At 34.3% G+C, this 12,500-nt stretch overlaps 1 protein-coding gene across 4 annotated transcripts in view; it reads left to right on the top strand.

Moving 5' to 3' along the window:
- Window positions 1-12,500, top strand: part of diaph2 (diaphanous-related formin 2) — a 1,018,926-nt gene that overhangs the window by 327,325 nt on the left and 679,101 nt on the right. For all 4 annotated transcript variants that reach the window (XM_062039765.1, XM_062039764.1, XM_062039766.1 and 1 more), the window contains one exon: window positions 6,187-6,323. In XM_062039765.1, the coding sequence (XP_061895749.1) occupies window positions 6,187-6,323 (137 nt within the window). The remainder of the gene's footprint in view (window positions 1-6,186; window positions 6,324-12,500) is intronic.

Raw genomic sequence — 12,500 nt, 5'->3', positions numbered from 1 at the left:
TAAAATGTTAAAAACAAGTCAAATTATTATTTTTTTATTTATATAATGCTTACAGTAAATATGTACAGTATATCAACTTCAGGTTGAAATAAAGATTTAAAAAAAAAAAAAGTTTTTATGCCTTTTCTGTCAAAGACAACTTAGTTTTTTATAATAAAACTGAAATATGCAGTGTTTCCCCCACTGCCCAAAACATTCAGAAAGCAATGTTTGATGTGAAGTAATTAGAGCCTTAAAAATATCAATAATGCAGGACACCATTGATTTTAATTCATTATTATTTTTGAGTAATCACAGTGAAAAGATAAATAAAATCCCATTAAATATATTTTGGATCAGAAAAGGTGCCCCACTCAGAAAGTGATACATTTTTATTAGTTTTTTGTTTACTTTCAACACTTAAGTTACAAGCTCAACTTCAGATATATCTGTCGATTTTACGTTTGAACTATTATTTTGTTTGTTTTATGCTCTTTTGTCAAATAAAATGTTGATGTTTTTGTATGGCAACCACACAATATATACAATATTTCCCACATAAAACATTTTAAAGTGAAATATTTGAAATAGTTGGAGCCCTGAATAGGTCAATAATTCATTATAACATTGATTTTTTTTTTTTTTTGAGCAATGGCAAAAAAAGAAAAATAAAGAAAAACAAAAGTAAAAAAAAAAGCCTGCATGGTAGCTTTGTGTCAACATTGCAACTTTTTCTAGTTAGATTTCACCTCATTCCACTTTTTAAAATGTTTTTTTTAATTTTTGCAATAGCATTTCCAGAATGTATGGCAGGCCGGTAAACAATTAGCTGCGGGCCGCAAATGGACCCCGGGCCGCACTTTGGACACCCCTCGTCTAAGGAGACCGAGGTGTCCGATACCTGCTCATTCAGCCAAGACACTTTGAAGCTTGTTCCGTCCCAGCGCTCAGCGCCAGCTCCGCAGCCCTGTCTCTTCATCCGCATCTCCTCCGGTCTCTCCAAACGGACTCTGGTGTGGCAGAGACCCAGCAGCTGGTCTCCACGGCCAAAAGGCTCCCCGGGAGGCGGATCCGGAAGTTCACAAAAAAGCACCGCAGAAGTCACGAAAGTGCCACCCCTTGTCGCACAGTCCCAAAGTGTCCCGAACCAAAAGGCAAAAAAAATAAAATAACATGAAAACAAGAGGGAAACATTAGGAACACAAAAGGATGACACAAGAGCACAGAGCCATCTTGGAAAAAAAGCCCAAAACAAATAGATGCAAAATAACACAACCATTGTTATACCAATAAATAAATACACAACATAATATATGCACAGCAAATCGTGTTTGCCTATTTTCTAAATGAAAGTGACAATTACACTACAAAAAGTCAGTGTTCAAAAACTTTTTAAAAAAATACAAAAATTAGGGGTATTTTATTTGAACTAAGCAAAATTATCTACCAATAGAACAAGACAATTTGGCTTGTCAAGACTTTCCAAAACAAGTAAAATTAGCTAACCTCAATGAACCCAAAAATACCTTAAAAAAGTATATTCTCACTAATAACAAGTGCACTTTTCTTGGTAGAAAAAAAAATGAGACCTTTTTGCTCAATATTCTTAAATGAAGTAAATGCTAGTGCCATTATCTTGACATAATGATATGCGCTCGGCATTACATTTCTTGAAACCAGCAAACTTATACTAAAAACTAATTTATTGTTCTTAATGGAAAGGCAACAAGGCAACCGCTTGTTACTCCCGGGGTCTCCTAGCCGCTCAGGCAAATCATATTGTCTAAAAATGCATTATTCCATCGATAACATGACATCATCGCGCCAAGTGCGTGCTCTTTCAGTCAATTAGTGCGCATATATACAGCCCGGCCCCCGGCCAAATTTGTTTTAATTGTAATTTTGAAGAATTTATCTGAATGTGCATGAACTATTTCTGTTCAAAATTGTTTGAAATGTCACATGTTAAATTTTGAAAAAGTAGTTTTATACTGGTGAGTGTTGATGACACAGCTTCACAACGGTTGATATTCTAGTTTCAAGCATGTTTTACTCAATATAGGTCATAAAATCTCAGCAACAAGCTGTAATATCTTACTGAGATCATTTAGGACCAGAACACTTAAAACAAGTAAAACACTCTAACATAAAATATGCCTAGTGAGAAGAATTATCTTATCAGACAGAAAATAAGCAAATATCACCCTTATTTGAGATATTTAATCTTACTTAGATTTCAGTTTTTGCAGTGTAGTCCTGTAGCTGACTTTTAATTGCATTTATTTAATATTAAGAATGTAAAGTCATCATGTCTTTCATAATGATTGTGAAGGATGGGTAAAATTCCCAACAAAAAGTGCAGTTCCCCTTTAATTGTTCATATGTCTGCACATCAGTCGTTCAGAGGAGTAATTGTTGGACATCACCTCCGAGTGTAGAAGTTGGCGTGAGGCACCGCACATTTCCACATCCAGTTCACTCTTCACACTTCCCAACTTTGCCGTGAAAAAAGGGCGTTTGCCAGGTTTTTGTGCGTACGCACTCTTAATACATCACTGACCGTATAGCAGGGGTGTCAAACTCATTTTAGCTCAGGCCCCACATGGAGTAACATCTATTCCCAAGTAGAACGGACTGGTAGAATCATGGCATGAAAATTTAAATATAAAGACAGCTTCAGATTTATTTTTTTCTTTGTTTAAAAATAGACAAACATATTCTGAAAATGTACAAATCATAATGTTTTTACTAACATCTTTGACAAATCAAAGGATGAACGTAACAATCCACATTTTGTATACTGTCACTAATAATTAGCCTTAGTACGTTGTGTCCAAAATAGGAAATGTTGCCTCTATTCTTCTACCTTAGCACGGCACATACAGTCGCGATCAAAAGTTTACGTACACTTGTAAAGAACATAATGTCATGGCTGTCTTGAGTTTTCAATAATTTATACAACCCTGCCTGCTGGTGCTAGTCCTCAGTACCATGGACAGCGGCTGTGACTTTTGCTCCTGCCAGCGCCCCGATCGCACTTTCCCTCTACACATATATATATATATATATATATATATATATATATATATATATATATATGTTTACACACACTTGTAAAGAACTACAACTCTTATTTTTTTGTGATAGAGTGATTGGAGCACATACTTGTTGGTCACAAAAAAACATTCATGAAGTTTGGTTCTTTTATGAATTTATTATGGGTCTACTGAAAATGTGAGCAAATCTGCTGGGTCAAAAGTATACATATAGCAATGTTAATATTTGGTTACATGTCCCTTGGCAAGTTTCACTGCAATAAGGCGCTTTTGGTAGCCATCCACAAGCTTCTGGTTGAGTTTTTTGACCACTCCTCTTGACAAAGTTGGTGCAAATGTGTTGGTTTTCTGACTTGGACTTGTTTATTCAGCGTTTAAGTCAGGACTTTGGGAAGGCCATTCTAAAACCTTAATTCTAGCCTGATTTAGTCATTCCTTTACCACTTTTGACGTGTGTTTGGGGTCATTGTCCTGTTGGAACACCCAACTGCGCCCAAGACCCAACCTCCGGGTTGTCCTGAAGAATTTGGAGGTAATCCTCCTTTTTCATTGTCCGATTTACCCTCTGTAAAGCACCAGTTCCATTGGCAGCAAAACAGGCCCAGAGCATAATACTACCACCACCATGCTTGACGGTAGGCATGGTGTCCCTGGAATTAAAGGCCTCATCTTTTCACTTCCAAACATATTGCTGGGTATTGTGGCCAAACAGCTACATTTTTGTTTCATCTGATATCACATGGACAAAAGATAAGACCTTCTGGAGGAACGTTCTGTGGTCAGATGAAACAAAAATTGAGCCATGACATTATGTTCTTTACAAGTGTATGTCAACTTTTGATCGCGACTGTAGCTCCGCCCCCTATGAAGTTGTTGCAGGAGGGGGTGCAAATAATTGCTATTGTGACATCCAGTGGACACCTTTAGAACGGCAGTTTATTTCATTCAAAAATTTCAGCTCATTTTTATACTTAGCAAACCCATCTCACGGGCCGGATGAAACTTGTTGGCGGGCCTGATCTGGCCCGCGGGCCAAACCTTTGACACCCCTGCCGTATAGCAACCTGCACCGCCTTTTAGGAAACCAAAATAAATGAATCTACGTGTATACATTATTTGTTTGGGATTAATCACATGAGTTACCGTATTTTCTGCACTATAAGGCGAAACTAAAAACCTCCAATTTTCTCAAAAGCTGACAGTGCGCCTTATAATCCGGTGCGCCTTATATATGGACCAATATAGAGCCACAACAGGTCTCGCAATTACGGGATGCATAACGCAACCCAGCATCTACTGTAGCGTCTATTCGATGCGCCTTATAATGCGGTGCGCCTTATAGTGCGGAAAATACGGTAACTGTCTCCACATTTTTTCGAATAAGGCTTTAAATTGGACCAAATGGACGTCAAATGTCCTGTAGCTGGGTGGCCACATGCTTGTGAGGCTGGGGTATAATGGGCTGAGATAGAGAAGCTAATTTTACCATTTCCACTCTGGTCTCGGATGAATTAATTATCCATTTTGGGGAAAGTCTCGCTCATTCCTTAAATAGTGGCATATATTTCAAGGCTAAATGACCAATTTATGTTCCTACTTTTCATCTCCACCTCTGGTCACCTTAGCCTTTAGTTGTGAGGAAACTTAAAAAAGGTTACTGGAAAATGCTTTTCCCTCTCGTTCTGTCCTCAATTTGACAAATTAATCACCCTCTTTTCCCTTCCTTGTGGGCGTCGTTGCCCCTTGGTTTGAATAATTCACAGTATTTCCTCCTGTCTCACGCTAAAGCAGTGCTTCTTTGTAAGAGAAAACATTTTTCGCCACAACTATAAATAATATCATTGTCGATAAAATTGTTGTAAATACACCTCTGCATAAGATTATATTCTTATTAACATTAAATAATACAAAAGAGAAGAAATATAGATCAACTTACAACAAAGAATGATTTTATCAACATTGTTTTTTAGTCTGGAACAGAAAAGATTTAAAGTGCATCAATTTGCCTGAAATTAAATACAAATAAATTCTTATTTAAGTGATAGGGGTGTCAAACGATCTTTGAATTAATCGCAATTCTTAATCGGTTTAAAAAAATCTAATTTGATTTAAGAAAAATAAAAAATAAAATACAAATATATATATTTATATATATATATGTATATATATATATGTGTATATATATATATATTTATATATATATATATATATATATATATATATATTTTTATTTTTTTTTTAAACAAATTGTATATATATCCCCCAGCCTCACCCCCCAAAAAAGAAGGATATATATATATGTATATGTTATACATATATATATATATATATATATATATATATATATATATATATATATATATATATATATATATATATATATATATATATATATATATATATATATATATACATCCATCCATCCATTTTTTACCGCTTATTCCCTTCGGGGACAACATTCACACTCACATTCACACACATTTGTATATATAGAGGTTTCTCTGCTCTTCAGAGGATACAATTCCCTGAAAAGCAGATAAACCTGCGAAACAGGCTGGTAGGGATGAAATAGCCTCTGCGTTTTTTCCCTAACCTAACGTATACTGCTCATATATGTATATATATATATATATATATATATATATATATATATATATATATATATATATATATATATATATATATATATATATATATATATATATATATATATTTTTAATCAAAATGAGGAAGTTGGGATTAATGGCTACAATTAGCACATTTTATAGTGCACAGCTTTTGCGAGCAGGGTTTGAAGCTATTTCTGAAAAACTACCCTACATTTTTGCCCGTAGGTACATGGCACATGTACATACCATACCTCTGTGATGTTTTTGTGTACACACGGGCGTGAAAGAGTTAACTGCGGAGCAGATTTGAAGTGCGTCGCCATATTGAATGTGACATATTCAAGTTGTTCTGTGCATTTAAACTCTACCGCTTAAGTAAGAGTGGTAGCCCAAAAGGGCCTTTTACTCTCTGCAGTTAAGTAAGTACAGCATATGAGTACATACAAGTAGGACTTACATACTTTAAAGCCTTTTCAGTGGTCAAATTGAACACCTGCTTAATTTATACCCTGTGGTTTCCTTCCTTTCCCCCGTCTCGGCAGTACGGGCTGCAAAGGATCCTGGGAGACGAGCGCAGCCTGTTGTTACTGGCGCGATCCATTGACCCCAAGCAGGCCGGCATGATGACGGAGACTGTCAAAATCCTCTCCGCCTTCTGCATCATCGGCGAGGAGAACATGTAAGTTTCCCCACATTTCACCTGATTGCCGGGCGCGATCGTGTCATCGATAACGAGACGTTTCTTCTTGACACGGCGTTACGTGTTGGAAATTGAAAGGAAGATTGTGTCCGTGTGAAAGTGTTAGCCCAACATAACGAGACCCGAAGGGAAGGCATGTTCAAAATAACATCCAGCGTGGTATTTCTTTTAAACCCAACGCTGCTTAGTTTGGTCAGTCTTGATATGAAATATTTTTTAACAGCTTTATGGTAGAGTCGGTCCAGAACAGAAGTGAGCAATTAATTTTTGACCCCCTATAAAGTGTTTGTAGCATTTTGGGCATCGTATCACAACTCTGTAAATCACAGTCTTCTAAATGGAGGGTGCTTTCACTTACAGTTGCAGGTCTGTGAAAAAATGAGGACATCCCAAAAAACTAAACAAATCTGTCGAGCCACAAAAAATTAAACACCTTATATGAGTGTTATAATGAAGGCAAAACATGATGTAATTAGGACAACAAAACTATCATTTTTCTTTTTTGTAGACATTCCCGGTTTTCCCGAAATTCCAGGAATTCCGAAATACCCATTTAAATTCAAGCTGTTACTACGTCAACATTGTTCAACCATTTTTGATCATTCCACATTCAAAACATTCTTCTTAATTGGGACAACAAAACTACTATTTTCTTTTTGTACGAATGCCCAGTTTTTGCGAAATTCCAGGAATTTAGAAAACACTATTGAAATTCTAACTGTTACTACGTCAACATTTTTGATCATTCCACATTCAAAACATTCTTCTTAGTTAGGACAACACAACTGCTATTTTTGTTTTTGTACGAATTCCCGGTTTTCCCCAAATTCCAGGAATTTAGAAATACTAATTGAAATTCAAACTTTTACTACGTCAACATTTTTCAACCATTTTTGATGAGTCCACATTCAAAACATTCTTCTTAGTTAGGACAACAAAACTACTATTTTTGTTTTTGTACGAATTCCCGGTTTTCCCCAAATTCCAGAAATTTAGAAATACTAATTGAAATTCAAACTGTTGCTACGTCAACATTTTTCAACCATTTTTGATGAGTCCACATTCAAAACATTCTTCTTAGTTAGGACAACACAACTGCTATTTTTGTTTTTGTACAAATTCCCGGTTTTCCCAAAATTCCAGGAATTTAGAAATACTAATTGAAATTTAAACTGTTACTACGTCAACATTTTTCAACCATTTTTGATGATTCCACATTCAAAACTTTCTTCTTAGTTAGGACAAAAAAACTACTATTTTTGTTTTTGTACGAATTCCCGGTTTTCCCGAAATTCCACGAATTTAGAAATACTAATTGAAATTCAAACTGTTACTACGTCAACATTTTTCAACCATTTTTGATGATTCCACATTCAAAACATTCTTCTTAGTTAGGACAACAAAACTACTATTTTTGTTTTTGTACGAATTCCCGGTTTTCCCAAAATTCCAGGAATTTAGAAATACTAATTGAAATTCAAACTGTTACTACGTCAACATTTTTCAACCATTTTTGATGATTCCACATTCAAAACATTCTTTTTAGTTAGGACAACAAAACTACTATTTTTGTTTTTGTACGAATTCCCGGTTTTCCCAAAATTCCAGCAATTTAGAAATACTAATTGAAATTCAAACTTTTACTACGTCAACATTTTTCAACCATTTTTGATGAGTCCACATTCAAAACATTCTTCTTAGTTAGGAAAACAAAACTACTATTTTTGTTTTTGTACGAATTGTCGGTTTTCCCCAAATTCCAGAAATGTAGAAATACTAATTGAAATTCAAACTGTTGCTACGTCAACATTTTTCAACTATTTTTGATCATTCCACATTCAAAACATTCTTCTTAGTTAGGACAACAAAAGTACTATTTTTGTTTTTGTACAAAATCCCGGTTTTCCCGAAATTCCAGGAATTTAGAAATACTAATTGAAATTCAAACTGTTACTCGGTCTACATTTTTCAACGGTTTTGAAAAATTCCAACACCAACCCATTCGTATTATCTAGGGCAATTGTTAGATTACTTATCATTTCAAAAGTTCCAGTTTTACCCGAAATTCCCAAATTTCTAGGTCATTCCCATTCAAATGAATGGACGTATCCATAGATCTGCAATGCCCTAAATTCTCAAAATGTTGCAACATTTTTTACCCAATTCCAACCTTTCAACCATCAACCTACACAGCTCTTCACATTTTCTAACGCAAAAAATGTTGTCCCTTTCCCAAAATTCCCGGAATTTCCGGTTATGTTCTCCCTTTTGACAATGAATGGGAAATATCCCACATTTTTCATCCGACTTGAACCGTTCCAACGTCCACACCAGGGGTCACCAACGCGGTGCCCGCGGGCACCAGGTAGCCCGTAAGGACCAGATGAGTAGCCCGCCGGCCTGTTCTAAAAATAGCTCAAATAGCAGCACTTACCAGTGAGCTGCCTCTATTTTTTAAATTTTATTTATTTACTAGCAAGCTGGTCTCGCTTTGCCCGACATTTTTAATTCTAAGAGAGACAAAACTCAAATAGAATTTGAAAATCCAAGAAAATATTTTAAAGACTTGGTCTTCTTTTGTTTAAATAAATTCATACATTTTTTTTACTTTGCTTCTTATAACTTTCAGAAAGACAATTTTAGAGAAAAAATACAACCTTAAAAATGATTTTAGGATTTTTAAACACATATACCTTTTTACCTTTTAAATTCCTTCCTCTTCTTTCCTGACAATGTAAATCAATGTTCAAGTAAATTAATTTTTTTTTATTGTAAAGAATAATAAATCAATTTTAATTTAATTTTTCATTTTAGCTTTTGTTTTTTCGACAAAGAATATTTGTGAAATATTTCTTCAAACTTATTACGATTAAAATTCAAAAAAATTATTCTGGCAAATCCAGAAAATCTGTAGAATCAAATTTAAATCTTATTTCAAAGTCTTTTGAATTTATTTTAAAATTTTTGTTCTGGAAAATCTAGAAGAAATAATTATTTGTCTTTGTTAGAAATATAGCTTGGTCCAATTTGTTATATATTCTAACAACGTGTAGATTGGATTTTAACCTATTTAAAACATGTCATCAAAATTCTAAAATTAATCTTAATCAGGAAAAATTACTTATGATGTTCCATAAATTCTTTTTTAAATTTTTTCAAAAAAATTCGAATGAGCTAGTTTTTCTCTTCTTTTTTTCGGTTGAATTTTGAATTTTAAATAGTCGAAATTGAAGATAAACTATGTTTCAAAATGTAATTGTCATTTTTTGTGTGTTTTCTCCTCTTTTAAACCGTTCAATTAAGTGTAAATATCATTAATTATTAATAATAACATAGAGTTAAAGGTAAATTGAGCAAATTGGCTATTTCTGGCAATTTATTTAAGTGTATATCAAACTGGTAGCCCTTCGCATTAATCAGTACCCAAGAAGTAGCTCTTTGTTTCAAAAAGGTTGGTGACCCCTGGTCCACACACTCCACTCACCCTGGACATTCAAGCATTTCTGTTCCGCTCACGCGGTTCGGTGGCTAGTGCGCACAGTTATGTTATACATCATTTGTTTATGGTCAAACCTGATTTGTTCGTTGTGTTTTTCCCTCGAAAAAAAATAATTTTTGCCTTGCTAAGAGTCACTAAAACTAACCTTAAAGTAGTATTACACCACCTTCATCTCCAAGTCAAGTAGAGTCGATCAGAGCCAATATGGAAACCGCACGAATATGAATGAGACGCGGTCCATCTCTGCTTGTGCTAACATGTTTCTGTCACGATAAATAGGATGGGGGATTGTTGTAGGGATTGTAATATCCGCGCTTGCCTCAGTGGACCCCCGCCGAGTGGCATGCGCCGGTGTAACGCACACAGCAATACGTTGGCACATCATCTCACAGTGTATTCACACCACGCCGATGTAGATGCAGCCTCTACGGCGTCTATCCAGTAGACGGACATCTTTTGAATATCGTTTAGAGGAGTATTCTCTTTATGTTGTTTTCCCAGAGAGACGGAGCAGAATAACAAAGACACCCCCACAGTCTGTTTGTATGCAGCCATCCCACATATTCCGTGGCCGTCCAGAAATCTCTTGAGCTCTTACTCTCGCTGTTTTTACACTTTCGTGAACTTTTGTCTAACAATTCGATTGATTCTTATAATTCTCATAATTTTTAAAAACAGATTTTAAAAAATGTATAAAAGTTCAAATCGTTTAGTTTACTTTAGTTTAGTTTTAGTTTAGTTTATTATTTCTTCGGTCAATGGTCAACAAAATAAACAAACAGTTTTACATAAACAAACAGATGTACATTCATAAATTTAAAAAAAAAAATGGTGAAGTTGAACACTTATTGCGCCTAACCCTATAAACAAAGTCAAGTACGAGATGAGCTTCCAAAAAAAAAAAAGAAATTTCCTTTTCACAACATATTATAAATACACATTGTACACAACATAAATACTGTTCATTTATATACACAGTAAAGGCATGTGAAATATCCTTGTACACATGTACACATACAAACAATTATACTTTGTCACCCCAGGAATTGGAATCAGAATCTTTAGGTGCCCAAAGACTCTTAAATAGCATGCAGCAACACACGTTTTTTTTATATCAACAGTAGATTAATAATATATTTTCTACCACTTGTCCTTAATAATGTTGACACAATGATAGAATGATAAATGACACAATATGTTACTGCATATGTCAGCAGCTAAATTAGGAGCCTTTGTTTGTTTACTTACTACTAAAAGACAAGTTGTCTTGTATGTTCACTATTTTATTTAAGGACAAAATTGCAATAAGAAACATATGTTTAATGTACCCAAATATTTTTTGTTAAAATAAAGCCAATAATGCCATTTTTTGTGGTACCTTTTATTTAGAAAAAAGTAGAGATGTCCGATAATGGCTTTTTTGCCAATATCCGATATTGTCCAACTCTTAATTACAGATTCCGATATCAACCGATACCGATATATACAGTCGTGGAATTAACACATTATTATGCCTAATTTTGTTGTGATGCATTAAACAATGTAACAATGTTTTTTAAAATAAGAGAACAACTTCAACTCAAGTTATGGAAAAAAGTGCCAACATGGCACTGCCATATTTATTATTGAAGTCACAAAGTGCATTTTTTTTTTTTAACATGCCTCAAAACAGCAGCTTGGAATTTGGGACATGCTCTCCCTTAGATAATCCTGATACCCAGTACAACTATGGGAAATACTATACTTTGACTTTCACAAAGTGCATTATTTTTTTAATTGTTTTATTTTTATTTATTTTTTTTTGGTGGGGTGTATATTGTAGCGTCCCGGAAGAGTTAGTGCTGCAAGGGGTTCTGGGTATTTATTAGGGCTGTGAATCTTTGGGTGTCCCACGATTCGATTCAATATCGATTCTTGGGGTCACGATTAGATTCAAAATCGATTTTTTTTTTTTCAATTCAACACAATTCTCGATTCAAAAACGATTTTTTTCCCGATTCAAAATAATTCTCTATTCATTCAATACATAGGATTTCAGCAGGATCTACCCCAGTCTGCTGACATGCAAGCAGAGTAGTAGATTTTTGTAAAAAGCTTTTATAATTCTAAATTATCAACTGATTGCAATAATGTACATTTGTTTTAACTATTAAATGAACCAAAAATATGACTTATTTTATCTTTGTGAAAATATTGGACACAGTGTGTTGTCAAGCTTATGAGATGTGATGCAAGTGTTTATAAATATCTAATGATAATGTCAATGAGGGATTTTTAATCACTGCTTTGTTGAAATTGTAACTAATATTGATACTGTTGTTGATAATATTCATTTTTGTTTCACTACTTTTGGTTTGTTCTGTGTCGTGTTTGCGTCTCCTCTCAATTGCTCTGTTTATTGCAGTTCTGAGTGTTGCTGGGTCGGGTTTGGTTTTGCAATTGGATTGCATTGTTATGGTATTGCTGTGTGTTGTTTTGTTGTATTGATTAATTAAAAAAAAAATAAAAAAAAAATTGAATAAATAAACAAAAATCTTTTTTTAAAAAAATGAGAATCGATTCTGAATCGCACAAGGTGACAATCGCGATTCTAATTCAAATCGATTTTTTCCCCACACCCCTAGTATTTATTCTGTTGTGTTTATGTTGTGTTACGG

The sequence above is a fragment of the Entelurus aequoreus genome, linkage group LG28, assembly GCF_033978785.1.
Source record: "Entelurus aequoreus isolate RoL-2023_Sb linkage group LG28, RoL_Eaeq_v1.1, whole genome shotgun sequence".
Lineage (NCBI taxonomy): Eukaryota > Metazoa > Chordata > Actinopteri > Syngnathiformes > Syngnathidae > Entelurus > Entelurus aequoreus.
Note: the sequence above shows the minus strand (reverse complement) of the source record. Positions and strands in the feature narration are given on the sequence as shown.